Below are 19,160 nucleotides of genomic sequence, written 5' to 3'. Positions count from 1 at the left end.
GTCGAACAAGTCAAGAAGGATATGATTAAGTGGACTAATGAAATAGATAACATTTTTATAGATGTTATGTTACATCAACAAGTTAATGATAATCGAGTAAGTAACACTTTTACATCTACTGCATAAAAGGAAATGGTTGTCATTTGTTGTAAGAAGACAAATTCTATTGATAAAGGATCATTTGAAGAATACAATGAAAATATTGATGATGCGGTGATTAGGAGGGGCCCCACCCCGCAGAGGATAGCTCTCATGGTGAAGGTCAAAGTTAAGGCGATCAACACACAGATAGTATTGGCCAGTCGGGCGAGCATGCCCCAACCGGGGAGAGAAGGTCCCGGTCTGATCCCGCCTTCGACACGGGGAGGTCAAATGACTGATGCTTAATGGAGAATATGACGCTGAACGAAGGAGGAGACGATGTGCAGGAGCCGGGCCGAGTGGATGTTGCATAAGCACAGTAGAATTCCAACCGAGCGGACGTGACACAAGCACAGTGGAATTCCGGTCGAGCGGACGTGACACAAACACATTGGAGCCCCGGCCAAGCGGACGGGACATAGGAACAGCGAAGCTCCGGCCGAGCGGCCAACCCGCTCGGCCTAGTAGCATACTCTCTCTAGTTTCCATCGACATCCTTTTGGGAGTTAGTGCCACTGACACCGAGCATGGACAACTAGAAGATCGTACGACGGAAACTTCCACTGTCACTTTAGAGATATGCTCGGCCTATTAAGATACTGTGTCAGAGACACTTTACTTACAATTCTTTTAAGGGAAAACTTTAGAAAACGTGCTCGCTTTGGGAAGCGTGCACGCGCGCTACAGGAGATCTATATAAAGGGGGGGTCCAAGCATCAACGGAGGTACACAATACGCAATAGACATTGTTCTCGCTACTGTTCATTTCACTCCGCCTTCTACTTCATCGCCGGTGATTGACTTGAGCGTTGGAGGGCCAACGTAGGGGACCCCTTCCCTGGCTCAGCACTGACGTAATCTGTGTTACAGGTCCGAGCCAGGTCTACAGACGGTCAGCGGGAGCGCCACATCCTTAACTTTCCATCTTATTGACTTTTGGACATGATCATATTTTGCGCCGTCTATAAGAACTTAACCTGCATCCGAGTTGAGAATATGGAGGATGCTAGACAACTTACCACCGTGACGCTCACCAAAGAGGAGCTCGACATGCTTATGTAAGCCCGAGCGGCAAAGATGTTCGAGCAGCAGCAACAGCAAGCACTAGCCGATCGGCTAGTACAATAGCAGGCGATGTCGGCAGCAGGAGGACAAGCGGGACTGGAAGACCAATCGGAACCCGTTTCCATATGGGGGAAGAATAGAGGTCCGACCAACACGCAGGAAGGCCGCCTGCGCACATCCCATTTCATCGCGCCTTGTTCCAAACCCTCTCAGAAATAGCGCAGGCAAACCAGGAAAGGGGGTCATCTTCGGACGACGCTCCCATTCGGGATACGCGCAAAGGAAAGGCACCCAGAAGTCACGTTTCGCCCGAGCGGATCAATCTGCAGTTCTCCCAAGCGATCTTGTGTGATCCTCTACCCCAGCACTATACTCCACTGGCGATCGGGGAATACAATAGAACGACCGATCCAGAGGATCATTTGGATAAATTTGATAATGCGGCCACGCTGCACCAGTACACGGATGGGGTGAAGTGCCGAATCTTTCTCAATACTCTCTCCGGCTCAGCGCAGTGCTGGTTCTGAAGATTGTAGGATGACTCGATACATAGCTTCAAGGACTTCCGAGCTGTGCTCTAGCATCATTTCCCCAGCAGCCGACGCTATCAGAAGACGAGCGTCAGTCTCTTTGCCTTAAAGCAGGACCCCAAGGAAGCGCTCCAAGCGTACATTAAGCGTTTCAATCAAATAGCCATGGATATCCCCTCAGTTTCATCTGAAACGATGATGAACGCCTTCACTCAAGGGCTGGTTAAATGAGAGTTCTTCCAATCGCTCATCCAGAAGCTGCCTAGGGACTTCGATCGCCTGCTCAGGAAAGCCAATGAGTACATAAATGTGAAAGAAGCCCAGACAACAAGGAAGAAGGAAACGCCGGTCGAACTCACGCCGGCGCCCGAGCGACGACCGTCAAAGAGCCACCAGCCGCCCAAAGGGCCAAGAGCAGAGGGAGCTCGGTCGCACCAAGAGGCCAGGACACATGCCATACAACATGTGGCCTCTAGTCGGCAGAAGACGACAAGAGGTAAGGTATAAACGCCCATGTTTTGCTCCTTTCATCAGTCGGTGACGCACAACACACGCGACTGTTACGATATGATGCCGATCGATAGCCGACCGACTCCAAGAGGATATCGCCGCCGATCTCCAACTCCCGATCGACGACATAGACAACGATTTGCCGGGCGGCGAGAGGACAAAAGAAGAGCGCTCAAACAACGCAATCAACACCAGGGGAGGGATAACATTGATCCTGCTCGAGTCCTGGCCGAGCGAAATAGACTCTTCGCTCGAGAAGAAGAAAACAGAAGCAATATCGCCTGAGGAGAAATAGGCATGATCGCCGGTGGGCCGACTGGCGGTGACTCCAATAAAGACAGGAAGTTATACGCTCGACGACTGGAGATCCACATCGTGGGATGCAGCAAGGAGAAAGCCGAAGGGCCCGAGATTAGCTTCGGCCCCAGCGATTTGGAGGGAGTGGAGATCCCTCATGACGATGCACTGATCATCCTAGCGGTAATTGCTAATTACACTATTCACCGAACTTTTGTTGATATAGGGAGTTCGATGAACATCATCTTCAAGAAGACATTCGATCAATTACAAATCGATCGAAATGAGTTGCTGCCTATGACAACCCCACTATACGGCTTCATGGGCAATGAGGTACTGTAGCTCGGACAGGCCCGATTGGCCATCTCGCTTGGGGAAGAGCCACTCAGGAGAACCAGGACCGCCAACTTCATCGTGGTGGGCGCATCATCGGCTTACAATATCATCTTGGGTCGATCGACCCTTAATGAATTCTAGGCGGTGGTATCTACCTATTGCCAAAAGATAAAGTTTCCGGTGGACGACGGGGTCGGCGAAGTCAAAGGCGATCAGCTGACCGCTCGACAATACTACGTCGAGATGGTCAACTCCCAAGCGAGAAGCACTCGGAAGAATCCACGCCTGGAGGTGAACACAATCACTGAAAAGCCTCCTGCATTGGTGTATGAAGAGGAGGAGGTTCAGATCTACCCCAGCCGAACGGAAGCAACCACCTTTGTCATCGCCGACCTGGAGGTGGAGAAGAAGGCAAAGTTGGTCGCCTGCCTTAGACAAAATCATGATGTGTTCGCCTGGTCAACACACGAGCTTCCCGGTATCTCCCCGAGTGTGGCTCAACACGAGCTTCATGTCCGACCGGACGCTCGACCGATGAAGCAAAGAAAGAGGGATTTCAGCGTGGAGCAAAATTTGATCATCCGAGTGAAGATAAAGAAGTTGTTGGAGGTCGGCCATATTAGGGAAGTTCAATTCCCGAGCTGACTAGCCAATGTCGTGTTAGTCTCTAAGCCAGGCAATAAATGACGGGTCTGCATTGACTTCCGTAATTTGAACAAGGCGTGCCCAAAAGACTTCTATCTGTTACCCAGGATAGACCAGATGGTGGACTCAATGGCGGGTTGAGAGTTGATTTGCATACTCGACGCATACCAAGGGTATCATCAAGTGCTGCTCGCTCTCGAGGACCCGGAGAAGGTCAGCTTCATTACGGCCGACGGAACATACTGCTACAACGTCATGCTGTTCGGACTCAAGAATGTCAGAGACACTTACTAGAGGCTGATGAACAAGGTGTTTCGATGGCAGATCGACCATAAAATGGAGGTATACGTCGACGACATATTAATAAAATCCCTCCGAGCTGCTGATCTATGCGCAGATATCGAGGAGACCTGCCGAGCGCTGAAGGCCTATGGAATAAAACTGAACCCGATCAAGTGTCTGTTCGGCGCAAAGAGTGGTCGCTTCTTGGGTTACATCATCACTGAGCGAGGCATTGAAGTCAATCCAAGAAAAATCAAAGCGTTGCAAGACATATCGCCGCCTCGGAACTTGAAGGAAGTTCAACGGCTGACCGATTAGATCACGGCGCTATCCAGATTCATATATAAGTCGTCCGACCGGAGCTTGCCATTCTTCAAAGTTCTTTGCCGAGCTACAAAATTCCAGTGGGGCACCGAGTGCGATCGGGCATTGGAAGAGCTTAAGGAATATCTTAACTCCTTGCCTATATTAGCTAAGTCAATTGTTGGTGAGCCGCTCTGGATCTACTTATCATCCAACAAGTATGCGGTTGGGTCGGCTCTAGTTAGGCAGAATGGCCAAGAGCAACAACTTATATACTTTTTAAGCCATATATTGAAGGATGCAGGGTCTCGTTATATCGGTCTGGAAAAATTAACTTATGCTCTGATTCTCGCTGCTCGGAGGCTTCGTCCATATTTCCTCGCACACTCAATCATCGTGCTGACTAACAGCTCCTTGGGACGGATTCTTCTCAACCCCGAGGCATCAAGAAGACTGATCAAATGGATGACCGAGCTGAGCGAATTCGACATACAATATCAACTCCGAGCGGCAATCAAGGCTCAGGCCTTGGCGGATTTCGTCATAGAGATCCCGAGTGACGAGCCGGAGGTAACATGAAGGATATATGTTGATGGCTCGTCCACTTGGTAAGGTAGCAGAATCGACATATTGCTCATCTCACCACGGGAAGACTGGATGCAGCTATCTGTTCGGCTGGACTGTAGAGCCACCAATAATAAAGCTAAGTATGAACCATTGATAGTCGGTTTACAGGCAGCCCGGCATGTGGGAAAAGTCCTCATCCACTCGGACTCTCAGTTGGCTGCTCAGCATCTATCCGAGATGTTCGAGATAAGTAATGCCCGGCTCAGGCTCTATGCAGAAGGCTTCGAGAAGGTGAAGACCAACTTTCAAGAGGTCATTATACAAAAAATCCCCTGATCGGAGAACCAGGCGGCAGGTGAGTTGGCAAAATTAGCCAGTTCGTTATGGCCGATCATCATAGGGCAGTCGATCGAACAAGTCTCGCTAGTGGCGCATATTGACCAAATGGAAGGAATGACCTTCTCGAACGACTAGAGGACAACTCTGACAGAGTTTCTGTGGTCGGGAGCAACACTTGCCGATCAGGAAGAAGCTCGTCTGCTGAATAAGAGGGACGGATGGTTCACCTTGGTCGGGGACCAACTTTATAAGAGAGTCTTCTCCAAGCCCCTACTCAAATGCGTCGAATCGGAAGATGTCGAACACATTCCGCGAGAGGTGCACCAAGGTTCATGCGGAGGCCATCCGGACGACCATTCATTAGCTCGAAAGATACTCCTGGCCGGATATTTTTGGTCAACCCTCCAAGAATATGTCGTTCGGACTGTGGCCACCTAGTTGTCCTACCAAAATTATCACAACCTTCCGCACCGACCGACCGAGGAAATGAAGGCGTCCACGGTATCTTGTCCGTTCGACCAATAGGGTATGGATATCATTGGGTCATTCCCCATGGCGACTAGTCAACGAAAATTTTTGCTTGTCACGGTCGACTACTTCTCAAAGTGGGTGGAAGCCGAGCCGCTTGCAAGAATAACCGAGCATAAGGTCATTAAGTTCGTGTGGTAGAACATCATATGCTGGTTCGACATCACACGCCGACTCGTATCAGACAATGAGAGACAATTCGCATGTTAGAGGCTCAAAGAGTGGTGCGAGGGATATGACATCCAACAAGCCTTCACCTCTGTTACCTACCCCCGGGGCAACGTACAAGTCGAAGTCGCCAATCAGGAGATTCTCAGGGTTTTACGCACTCGGCTAGAGCACGTCGAAGGTAGCTAGGTCGACGAGCTCCCCAGTGTGTTGTGGACCCTTCGCATGACCCTGAAGGAGGAGACCGGCGTAATCCCCTTCCACTTGGTATACGACGGCGAAGCAGTCGTCTCCTTGGAAGTCAGAGTAGAATCTAATCAGGTGCAGCACTACGATGAGGGAAACGCCGAACGAATGCTCATGGAGCTCGACTTGGTGGATGAAACACGGGCGAAAGTAGCTGTTCGGCTAACGGCGTACCGGCAACGGATAAAGCAGAACTACAATCGGAGGGTGATCCCAAGGTCCTTCCAAGTCGACGATCTCATATGGAAGAAAGTGAAGCCGATCGACGCCGTCACCAAAATCGAAGCCCCATGGGCAGGACCTTTCAAGATCGTGCAAAAGCTCTGTTCGGGCGCTTACTACTTGGAGGATGAGGGGGGAAGGCAGCTCGAGAGGCTGTGGAGCGCGAATCATCTCCAACCCTACCGGGCCAGATGAGAGGTGCGCGAGTGAATGTAGGGCAAAATATGAATAAAAGCGAAGAATGCCACTCTTGAGATGTGTCTTCCTTAACGGTCGAGCGACGACCTTCAACCCTAGTCTACATCAACGGTCGAGCGGAGGCCTTAAACCCTGGTCTACATCAGCGGTCGAGCGGCGACCGTAAACATTGGTCCACATCAATGGTCGAGCGGCGACCTTAAACCCTGGTCTACATCAACGGTCGAGCGACGACCTTAAACTCTTATCGTCGTCAGCGGTCGAGCGGCGACCTTAAACCCTTGTCGTCATCAGCGGTTGAGCGGTGACCTTAAACCCTAGTTTTCGTCAACGGTTGAGCGACGACCTTAAACCCTAGTCTACGCCAACGGTCAAGCGGCGACCTTAAACTCTCATCTTCTCCAACGGTCGAGCGGCGACCTTAAACCCTTGGCTCGATGAGTCGGCAAGCATCGGTCTTATAATCAGAGAAGGATGAACGACCGACCATGAATACGAGCTACTCAAAAAGCCCGAAGTCTTTGAAGTGCGGCGACCGTTCGACACTATTCTTCAAAATACTTGTCGTCAAGCGGAAGGTCGTACAATCATAATGAGCAACTCTAAAAACAAAGCGGATTGATTGCCCTATCTATCCTAAACATGACCCAAAGTTGAGAGGTGTGGCTAAGATGACTGGGACAGTGTCAACCCTCCTTGTGCCCGATTGATGCTCGACTTTCCAACGAGGAAGGGATCAGATCAACAGTGGCTTGTGAGGGTCGACAACTCACGGGATCAACAACGTCGATAAGGACAATGGTGCACAAGGATGGCGACGTCGACCAGTGCGACGACAATGACGCACAGACACAGTGCGATGATGAGTCGGGGAGAGGGGCGACTACTAGGGCAGATCAAAGAGAGAATTGACCGAGCTACCCCGACGATTGGGTGTGCTCGAGTCAGGTGTTGGCGATGGGAGATCGGTGGCACGACAGGAGGCGACGACGCTAGGGCGATCGGGTGGCGGAATTAGGAGTTGGGGCACGACCGAAAAGGGAGCTTGGGTGCTTGGCTTCTAGCGAATGCTTGGTGTCCATGGCAAGAAGTGCAAAGACGGCGACCGGCATGCAACGACGACGATGTCGAGTGGTGGCCGAGGCACTAGATCGAGCGGAGAGGGTGATGGTAATAGAGAGGAGAGGAATCAGGAAATGAATGAGATAAACCTAGGTCTAATGTATTTATACTTAGGTTAATAATGTCAACCAAAGACCAATTAAATCAATAAAATCCCACTTAATTGATATTCCAAACTTTCTCCAAGCCTAATAAATTCATCCCCTTAAACGTATCATACATATTTCATTTAAATCTCAAAAAAATTCTAAAAATTCATAGAAAATTCTATAAGATTATTTCTCCAATAATACTTATTATTTAATTTATCATATCTTACAATTTGGTCCTACGAAAATTTTTCACCAACCATAAGAGTAAATCAGGAAGTGGTCGTGGTTGTCCATCCAAAGCGACTAGCGTTCTTAAGTTTATCATCCATTGGAAGAAAATATCTTACAATGCGTTATAGTGGGATTCAAATCTTACATGTTTGATTAACCGTTGGAGTACTTGACCACCGGATCATTTTCCTAGGGCTTTTAGATTAATTTTTAATTGAACAAATGAAGATTTTGATTGATGTACCGGGTCAAAGTCTTCATTGACTTAATCAAAATCTTAATTAAACTAATTTTGTTTTATTTGATTATTTAAATTATTAGAATTTGAATTAACTTTTAATTAATTATTTTGTTATTAATTTATTTATTTTTGATAATTAAATTTGAATTAAATGAATTATTAGAACAAATTAAATTAAGATAGAGTTATCATGCATATTCAATTTACTATCATAATTGAAAATATCTAAATTATCACCAGTACACATAACAAAAACTAGGATTATCATATAATTTGAAATTATTAACTTTAATCGCCCTTCTAGATCCTTGGATCTTCTTTGCAAACATCGATTCTTGTAGTGTTCGATTTGGTTGCATGAAAGCATGTTACATGGTCTTTTCTTTTTTTTTTTAGATTTTTTGCATCGATTCCTCCTTTACCACCGATTATAACGACCAAATTTTATAAATGGAGCATTTATTTTTATAGTGTCATTTTTTCTACACTTAAAATGAACTATGTAATTTTAAATTAACTTTACAATCATTACCTTTTATCTCCTCCCTTGATAACTCGCACTCGAGTTCGACTTGATCTTCTGCCTTCGAGAAGTCCTCATGAAATTTGATCAACGGGTCATAGATAGTAGGTGTTTTGGTACTTACACAAAATCTCATTAGGTAAAATATTTAACAAAATTCAATTACCTCTACATCCTTTGGTCTTTGGGAAGAAGGCTTCTTCAATATCACCTAATTGTCAAAATTGCACATTAGGATGAGATTTTTGATTGCCGACCTCCACATCTTGAAGTTCTCGATATCATATGGTGATGGTTCATAGATGCACTGGCCGAACTTTTCGTCGTATTCCATCTTTTTTTGTTCTTTTACACAAGCGAAAAGAAAAAATAATAAAAAAATAAAAACCTTAAAAAAAACCTCTACCTTGCTCCTCAAGCAGTTAGACCAGTGAGGAGTCTCCTAATCGACACCAAATAATTCACTCAGTACAAATCATGTCCACTCTTTGTCCCCTGAAAGCTTTACTGTTCCTATTTTTATTCTTGTATATACTATTGCATTTTGCTACTTATGGTAAGAAGTATCACCACCTCAATACTTAATTGAAGAGAAGAAAGACAAGGAACTTTGTGTGCATAGACTGTGGACGTAGCAATTCATGAACCACGTAAAAATCTTGGTGTCTCTTGTTTTGTTTTTCTTGTGTTCATTTATTTCCATTGTAAGTATTTTTGTAGAACACTAACCTCTTAAGCAACAAAATGGTATTCACCCCTCTACCACACTAGCACCATCAATCCTACCCAAGCTACCTTGACACCCTTTTTATAGCCAATTCATAATTTTCTTCTCTAATTGAAATCAGCTTTTCCAAACGAGCAGTCAATTAATTAGACACCATCAATCAACTGTTGACACAATTTAACAGTTGCTTTCAACGCCAATGGTAAACTAAGTTGTTACCATTAGTATCATCAGCCAACAGATGCCTATGATTGCATCGCTCCTGTCGACTGCCTCTAAACTCCGAGCAAACAACAAGATTTTTGGCTCATCACAATGGCCGACTACACCCTCAGTCAACTGATACTTCTAATTAATTGACTAACACATTCTTTTCAGTGGCTTCCTAATTGAGCTTACATATGCCTTTATTCCTTAAGGCGCTAGATGCTAAGAGGTTTTCCAGACCTCCGGAACCATGCCAAGGAGCTCCTCATTTCTGAGGCTTTTTTCTCATCTTTGGTGTCCAACCTCGTCCACTCATTGTGACTTCATGCACTCGCTAAGCATCTAGTCTTCATCAACTCATTGGGGCTTTCCTTAGTTGCCTAACAATAGATTGACCTAGGACTTCCTTCATGCCAAGTGTCTACTTGGATTTTTCCCTGCCAAGAACCTTCTTGGACTTCCGGTGTTCAAGCTTACCTACACTTGCACTTGATATACGAATCGATAAATTATATTTTCTAACTTAAACATTGCTCAAACATCAAAATACCATGCAAACACATGTTAAGGCATGGTTGCACCAATATTATTTAAACAAAATCACCAAGAAGATAAAGAAATGGGCAAATACAAAAGGACAACATATAGAGTTCAAGAAAAGTGACATGATACTTGTGAAACTCCTACCCTAGCAATTTAAGTCCTTTTCGAAAGTACACAAGGGCTACTAAGAAGAAACAAAGGTCCCTTCCCCATCATCAAATGTGAGTAAGACGTGTTACCAAGTCCATCATCCACCAAAGTTCAACATTCATCTTGTCTCTAATGCAAACATTCTCAAGCAGTACCATGAAAACCAACAAGATCAAATCAGGTACATGTTTAATTGCACGCCAACAGTTATTGTCACCTCCATCGATGAAGATGTAAAGTACACCATTACAAACAAGATTATTATTCAAAGAATAGAGGCCTCAAACTACACTTAATACTTGATGAAGTGGAAGAATCTACTAGATACTAAGGCAAGTTAGAAACAAAAGAATGGTTTATGACAATTTACCAAGCATATCAAGCCTACAAAGAAGAGAATATGTCAAGGTCGTCACCAGCTTACCTAGAGAAAAATATCATAGCTCACCATTTTTCAGACTCAATAGAGATTCATGATCTATTCTTTGGTCCGTCCATTTGGCTCATGACTTCATCATAATCTTCCTTCTAGTTTCTTCCTTAAGATTATTCATTCTCCACATTTTTCTAAAATCTTCTTATTATAAGAAATATTTTAATATTTTATAAGAAATTTTTGGATACATAATGTGTACACCATTAAATTAAACTAATTTTAATCAGAAAATATTTGTAAATACCTCTTTTCCTTCCGGTTGCAAATATCTTCAGAAATAACAAGTCATCTTTACCTACTAACATTCCAAACTCTTTCAATCTCTCTTAACTTCTCGTGCAAGAATCAAACTTAATAACTTTTCAGATAAATTATCTGTCACACAAGTTGTAATAAAGTTTGCAACAACTTGCTCGCAAGAATTATATTGGTCTTTTCAACTATAAGTCCATCAGCTAAAGCAGTGCTTAATATAACTTACAAAATAATCGTGATGAATGAAGAAGATATAATATCCCACTTCCAACAGTTTAGAAGTTATCCTGGAGTTTGGCAGACAGCATACGTGGTTAAATTGCAAGGCGATAGAAATGTCATTTATTTAATGAAACAATCCAGGAGAAACTCCAAATAAATATAATGACCCACTTCCAACAGTTTAGGAGTCATCCTGGAGAGCATACTTGGAAATTAAAAGAAAATGTTTTTGTTGGTTTAATTGCAGACAGAAACAAACGCCATTGATTTAATAAGTTGTCCATGATGTATTCAGTCAAGCTTTACCAAGTTCCTCTAGTTTATTGTTAATTTGAGCTTCCGTCAGACCATCCAAGTTAACACATCTCTCAACACCCACATCTGGCAGAGTAACCGAAGTATTAGAAAAAAGCAAGCACAAAAAAAAAAAGTTTCCAACTAAAATGCAAATATAATACTTAATCACAAAGCAATCTGGAAATATGAAAGGTTGCTGCAGCAATTGCTGCTTTCTTAAAACTTGGAACTGAAATTTTTAGCTACACCTAACCAAGATCATCATTTTAAAAACAGACAAAGCTATCACATGTTCAGACATAAGTGCATATTCAACTTTTTACCATATTGCTTATGATTTCATGCCTCCATTGGGCAATCAAACAAAATTTTTGATCAATACATAGTGAGACACTGAAGCCATAACTTAGTCTTTGTGTTCCAATTAGATTGAAATTTTCAGAAGTTACAACTAGAAATAAAACTAGCATTTGGTAGGATCCATGACTATAATGAGGACACAATGTTTAATTCACTTGGCAAGTTAAAGAAATCAATAGAATCTGTGGTTTGTGTCTTAGCAAACAAATGACACAGGTAAAACATCTTGTTCAATCTGTCGACCGCTGACTGGAAAGATAAATAGGGCGAGACAATGAAACTTGCACGCAACTGCAGTGACCACGACAAGGTCGACTTCAGCATGGTCCATGACGACAGTGTGGTTGTAACAATGTCAGAACCTTCGCATAAGACAAAGGCAATGACTGCAACAACATTTGTGCCTTCACACAAGACTTAGTGAGTTCTATGACCTGTCATAGCTTTGGCACAAGGCTTCTGCAGGTAACACGAGGCGACCTTGACAAGGGTTAAGAGTTCAGCATTCCTTCTTCCTTGTCAATGCCTCTTGCATTTTGTGTCAACATGCCCTGCATTGAACTAGCATTCTCATTCTGGCAAAGAATTGAATCTCTAACTTGGAATGAGATTTCATACCTTGATAATTTTTTTTTTCAAAACAATATAGGTTGGTGGAGCGAATACAAAGAGCATTTAAGGTAGTGCTTAAAGTTACACTAATAAAGACATAATCTACTAAATTGTCCTTGATTAAGATATGAGGTGCATAAATATCTTATATATATATTAAAAGAAAACCTAAAGCGAAACTCAAATAAATCTTAAATTTACAAAAAAAAAAAATTCAAGTAAATGGAGAAAAAATATTGTTAATGTGAACATTAAACAGGTTGTTTCTTTTCGAAGATTTTGAAATACATTGTATTATTTCATAGTTTTTACTCATAATTTAATAATTCATAGATTATAAAAAAATCACCATTTAACTATTTCATAGTTAAGAAAAGGTGAAACTTTTTATTTGATTAAGAACAAAAACATAAATTAAATTTGTCTAAAAAAATAAGTTAAGAGTAAACAAACTAATCATGAGCTTAAGGAAACATTGAAAACGCTATTGGACTCCATGTAGTGCCGTGCATGTCTTCCATGCCCACATCAAACTACACATGGAACGTACTACTATCTTCTACACTTATGCAAAGTGTGGAAGCTAATCTTGCAAAATTGCGATCAACAATGGGAGTTACATGAATGCAGTTTTCACACACACTTTCTAGAATATCCACGTCATACCTAAACCTCAATCGAACCCCTACACGGTGCTATAGATCAATCAGACCTCTCTCTCATCATTCAAAGGTGTTTGATTTTTATTGAGATTGGCTCATATCAAGACAGCCGACCTCTCTTAGTGGGATAATGCTTGGTTGTTGTTGTTGTTGTTGACTCATATCAAGACAAAATATGGTGTGATGTCTTTCATATAAGCATGATTCTTTTATCCTTGATCGACCTTGGCTTTACAATCTTTTTGTTGCTCACAATGGACAAGCAAATAACTACTTTTTCAAACACAATGGCTAAAATATTAGATCTACCAAGACTAGCCCAACAAATCAAAGCTCAAACCTAACTCACCCCACTAAACCAGCCCAACCCTTGAGATAACCCCTCTACCTTCTCATACAATGGATATTCTAAAAATAAAAGGTTACCTTACAAATCCCTGCACTACGCGCATACACCAATGCACCAAGGATGTGAGTCTCAATTGTGAACCTATCTCTCTTATCAAATTCACCCATAGAAATTTGGTAAACCAATTTACCAACCATAGTGCATTTGAAATTGTGTATGGGTCAAGAGATCATAAAGCTGTTAACAAGGCTACCTTTCCACCTTTTATTCGTCAAAGTTAATTGAGAGTTTTACTAAGCGCAACAAAGAGATCCATACTAATGTTAGGAGAATGTCACATTGAGTAATAAGGTTTATAAATTTCAAGCTAATATATACATCATTGGAATACAATATAGGGATTATATGCTTTTTACATTCACCCCATCATAGATTTAGGCTCGCCCTTCCAATCTTTTACAAATTATGAGAAAAATGAGCATTAGTACATATGTTGTTAATTTGTCAACACAATTTTCAATGATGAGAATTTACTATCGTACCAGGGAGTATTTAAGCCCCTTACCCCTGAGAAGCATGAAGAAATAAAGCATCAGCATCTTAATTCAGCTAGAGGCACCTCCCCTTTGCACCAATGTGTGGCGCCACCCGATATGACATGGGCCATTCCACCTTCCCACTCAACAAAGTCTATGTTCTCTTTGGTCGGGGTTTGTCTGCTATGTTACATCATAAACTTTTGAAATATATATGAAAAATGAGGGAATTCCAAAGGAGTATGAAGGCCTAAAGGTTGACACAAATTCTAAGATAAAAGATAAGATCATCAAGTATAGCTAAATATAGTTGATGTTAAAGCACTAATTTACAGAATTGAGTCCTTTATTCCATCATGATTGTGTAAGAGTTGGCCAATCAAAGCGATTTTGCCAATCTACCCCATTTCCTTCCCTTGGACATCTACCCAACTTTCTATTGCTATACAATTTTCAAGATTTAGACTTTTGAGAATATATATGAGCTAAAATGTCAAAGTGACCTTAAAGATTGCATGAGTATAAGAATTAAAGGAATTGGTAATGAAAGGCCATAAAATTCCATGAAAGGAAGGCATGGCTATAGGGAATTGATGGTAAAAAAAAATGAAATTAAAGAAAAGAAAGAAGATAATCACTTGGAAGGGTTTGATCTCCAAGAGCTAAACTTCATTAACTTGGTTGGTTAATGCTAAGGGCTACATAGGCATATAATAGTGTCTTGTCAACCATACGAATACTAATTCCTAATAATAATAATAAGTGATATAACTAATAAAACTATAAAATAAATTTAAAAAAAAATTAAAGACTTGTACAGGGGAAAATATTTTAAAGAGGTGATTTGAATATGTGTATTTTGGATCATATCATTCCAACACCCTTCAAAATATCTTTTTCAAATGTTCAGGAATAAATTTAATGGTGTCATAAAACTCTCATGTTGCAGTTTCGATAGGTAGATTGTCACACTAAATTAATAGATTAGTGAAGTCAGGTAGTGCAAGAACTAGTGTCAGTGACATAGCCTCCTTTAACGTGTAAAACGTCTCGTCTACCTTCGGACACTATATGAATGCATCCTTCCTTAATAAAGTTGTTGAATTGTTAGAGAGGCAGTGATCTTTAAAAAATTCTTCACAAAATTATGATAATAACTTGTTAGGCCAAGGAAACTGCATAATGCCTTTATGTTCTTTAAAGTGAGTCTCTCTTTAGAGAGGTTGGTTGTTACTTCTTCCTTACCAACCATGTGACCAAGATATAGATCTGTTCACAAAAAGAGAATATTCATGCAAAAGAATAAGCACGCACCTTACATAGATGGTGTACATGATCTTTAAATGATAAATATAGACAAGAATGTCAGAAAATTAATACAAACTTATGAAGGTAAGATCTAAAATATTGTTTATCAAGCTTTAAGAGGTTGAAGGTACATTAGTTAAGCCAAATGACATGTCTAAAAACTCATAATAGCCATCATAAGTCCGTAAAGACATTTTCGAATATCTAATAGGTGGACTCTTATCTGATAGTATCACGAGTGAAAATCTAACTTTGATAAGAATATGGCACCTCCTAACTCATCAAGCAACTAATCAATGATAAGGATGGGATAGTTGTGTTTCACTGTGACATTATTAAGAGCATGATAATCCATGCACAGCTGTCAACTTCTACCTTTCTTTCGAACAAACAATATCAGGGAAGAATATAGACTTACATTTGAGCAAATGATATTGGCTCAAAGCATCTCTTGTAAACTTTTCTCAATTTCTTCCTTCTGGACGTGGGGTAAAGATAAGATCTCACGTGAGGCGCCCAAAGGGTATAGGTGCTATGGGGCTTGAGGCGCATGGCGAAAGGTGAGACGCGCGTTTTACCGAAGGCGCTCTGGTTCTGCCAAAATATTTCACTAACAAAACTATAGTCTATAAAATATTAAACAATAATATAAATATAAAATTCACTAGCAAATAAATATGTTATACGCATAATTCAAATTAAAAAAACTTCAAATATCTAAATCATCAAAATTTTCATCATCTTTCTCGATCATATCATTATCATCATGACCAAATGTTTCAGATTTCTATAGGCCGATTTCTTCCTTCTCTTTATCAATAAATTGACTTGAAGAAGATCTTCTTTTAGTTCCTTTTGATATAATTTCCCTTACTCCTTCTAAGGAAGATGAAACTTGAGATCTAAAACTGCAGGCATCTTCACCAACTCCAGAAGCTCATGCAACTTCACTCGAAGTCAAATTATCATTATCAACTACTAAATCATTTTCATCATCAACCAATCATTGCTATCGTCTATCTCATTCAAAGAAATAGGATCGACAGTATCACGCATATCATATTGACACCTCAAAGCCCTATTATACTTAATAAAAACTAAATCATTTAATTTTTTTTTGCTTTAACCTATTTCTTCTTTTGGAACGAAAGTTCACACAAAACAAAAAAATATTTTTATTTTATAATACACTTATTTTATATTTTCTTAAATATTTATACTTACATGTTCAAAAACACTCCAGTTTGATTCACAAGCCAAGAAATAAGTGTGTCATGCATGCTATGTAATTAATTAAAAGGGTAGTTAAAGGTATGGATTGAGCTTTAAAAAGTTTATTTTGGACCTAATTTGCATCTGTATGTCTCACTTCAATGAGGAGCGAAAAATCACGTCTTAAGTACGTCAGTAGCCTCATACAAGGTGCACGCTTAAGGCAACTAGGCGCAAGAGGCTCGCTTGACTGCGCCTTGCAACTAGGTGCAGCCAAGAAAGTGCCTTTAATAACTATGCCCTTTGGCTTGGAAAATATATAAGAAAAATTTAAAAGAAGAATCTTCAATTCTTAGGAAGCTTGGGGTGTACCTTTAGGTTCTTTCTTGATGGAAAGTTGCATAAGGAAAATGTGACAATCTTTTTTTAATATCCACTTCATTTGATGATTGGGCAGACACAATGTCATCTCACCCCTTTCCCTTGATGCAAATTTCTTTTCCTTAGTTTTGGAAGTGCACTCAAACTTCAATATCACATCCATCAAAGTGTAGGAGAAAGATCTCTGTGGATAAAAATATGCTAATGTTAGCATACTTTCCTAGGCATGTAAGTGATCTTCCAACATGCACCTGAACATCAAAGATAAATGTTTGTTTCACTTGTTTAAACCTCTTGCCACGGTCTAGTATAAAAAATTATTGGTGCTTCCTGAATCTATGAAAATTATCCTATAATTATTCCTTGTACCTTCATCGTTTGTGAAGCTTGTATACCTACTAAAGCATGAACTTATATCACCTTGTACTTCACATGCGTTTTCTTGTGTTTCACCTTTATTGAGATTATCTTCTTCCTCTGGGTTTTCTATTGGCTCATTCATCAATAGTATCTTTCGTGTATATTGATGACCTCAATGTCACTTTCCATCACAATGTTAGCATAACCCTTTTTGATTCGTTCCTTAATCTCCTCTTTTGTTGTAAGGTGTTGCATGACGATGTGTTTTGATGGATCACCATGTAATTTCTCCATCATCTTTATTGATCATCTCTTCTTGTAGTCAAATAAAAGAAAAAGCAACCTTTATGGTATGAGGCTAATCCATCTTGACCTCTCGTCATATGGCCCTTCAATAAATGTAATAATTGGTTTTCTGACCAATCATGAGCTCAGTCAGGAAAAGAAGGTTTTCTGTAATAATTGGTTTTTTGACCAATCATTAGTTATAGGTTTTCTGCCAGAGGTGTCATAATGCAGGAGAGAGTGGTGATGGTGGTTTCAGAGGTGTTGTGATGTAGGGTGATTAGTGATGATGAGAAACCTTAATCTGTGCCATGTTGATAAAAACTCACATCCTATCTCATAGGATATTAAAGAAAAGAAATAAATAATCACTTCAAGGGATTGACTTCTAATAGCCAAGGGCTTTTTAATTCATTAACTTGGTTGCTTGATGTATAAGGGTTACATATATCTTAGTTATAGGCATACAGAAGTAATTTGACAAAAACAAAAATACTGATTCCTAACAATAATAAGTCTTACAACTAATAAGAGATAAAAAAGGAAATTTAATGACCTATAACTAAGCATACTAACCGTATCTCGCCCAAAGTTGAGGTTCAACTCCCCTGCATTCGCGGATCAAGATGGGGAGTTTAGGGTTCAGCGTCTTCAGATCCTTGTAGCTCTTGTGCAGAAATTCCCTGTAAAAGAAGAACGTTAAGAGAGAGAGAGAGAGAGAAATAACGTCTAAAACCAGTATCGATGGAGTTTTTTGTTTTCGAGTTCAAGGTGACTACCGAGTCTGAGCACTGGCCGGCGAAGTCTGGCAGAAAAGGAAACGAAGCTCCTTCAGATTGCGAGACAATTGAGCTCTCCACGCCATCCTTAACAAGATTGAAATGGCCTTTCGAATGAACGAAAAACCTAGTAACAGATCAAATGATCTTCTCCAGCGCAAGGACACAAATAGAACCCTAAAAAATTGGTAATTCGCACTAAATCAATCAAAAAGAAAAAAAAAATATTTTTACTAATTTAATTTTAATTACATTAGGATAACATAAAAATTCAACAATATATTTAATTCTCAAATTAAAAAAAATATATAATAATTTTAGTAGTTTAGTAGTTTATATTTTTTAAAATTAAAATTTGGTTTTAGACTCAACTAATCTTGATTTTGATTTTAAATTGATTTTTCTTAAAACAAAAAAAAAATCAATTCGATTTAACTTGTAAAATTTAAGAAAAAAAAAAGAAAAGAGTACATTGAACAGCTAGCCACAAAAGCAGGAACTATATTTTCATTTAAGGTGGTAAACAAGCTTACTCGAGCGAGACTATAAGATATTCAAATTTATTTGATGAGGTAATCGAGTCAAATCGAGTCGAGCCAAGTTTAAAATAAATTAATCTATTAAAATGATTGTTCAAATTTAGTTTGGTTTATTTTTTTATAAACTTGAGCTTGGTTCAAACTTGTCTTAAGCTTGATTTGTTTAGATGTTATCGAGCTCGCAATTCAAACTTGATTTGAGTTTGGTTCATTTAGATGTTATCAAGGTCTCAATTCAAACTTATTTAATTATTTAAAACTTTTACTTGTTTTATTGATTATTGAGCTTGCAATTTGATTTGTTCATTTTGAAAGTTTTTTTTATTTATTTAGCATGTTAATAAGAATTTTATT

General features: G+C 40.3%; 1 protein-coding gene across 2 annotated transcripts; it reads right to left on the bottom strand.

Annotated features, from left to right (window-relative positions):
- Positions 1 to 11,218: 11,218 nt before the first annotated feature.
- LOC122056006 (NADH dehydrogenase [ubiquinone] 1 alpha subcomplex subunit 2-like) lies at positions 11,219 to 18,440 on the bottom strand. 2 transcript variants are annotated; one of them, XM_042617735.1, is made up of 3 exons: positions 18,268 to 18,440; positions 18,065 to 18,171; positions 11,219 to 11,507 (listed from the first exon to the last, which is right to left on the bottom strand). In XM_042617735.1, exons 1-3 carry the CDS (start codon positions 18,351 to 18,353, stop codon positions 11,422 to 11,424), a joined length of 279 nt encoding a protein of 92 aa, XP_042473669.1. In that variant the 5' UTR covers positions 18,354 to 18,440; the 3' UTR covers positions 11,219 to 11,421. The 2 variants fall into 2 exon arrangements, with proteins under 2 accessions (XP_042473669.1, XP_042473670.1); XM_042617736.1 differs by having other exon boundaries at positions 11,453 to 12,334.
- Between the last annotated feature and the right edge of the window lie 720 nt (positions 18,441 to 19,160).

Source organism: Zingiber officinale, chromosome 3B, assembly GCF_018446385.1.
Source record: "Zingiber officinale cultivar Zhangliang chromosome 3B, Zo_v1.1, whole genome shotgun sequence".
Lineage (NCBI taxonomy): Eukaryota > Viridiplantae > Streptophyta > Magnoliopsida > Zingiberales > Zingiberaceae > Zingiber > Zingiber officinale.
Note: the sequence above shows the minus strand (reverse complement) of the source record. Positions and strands in the feature narration are given on the sequence as shown.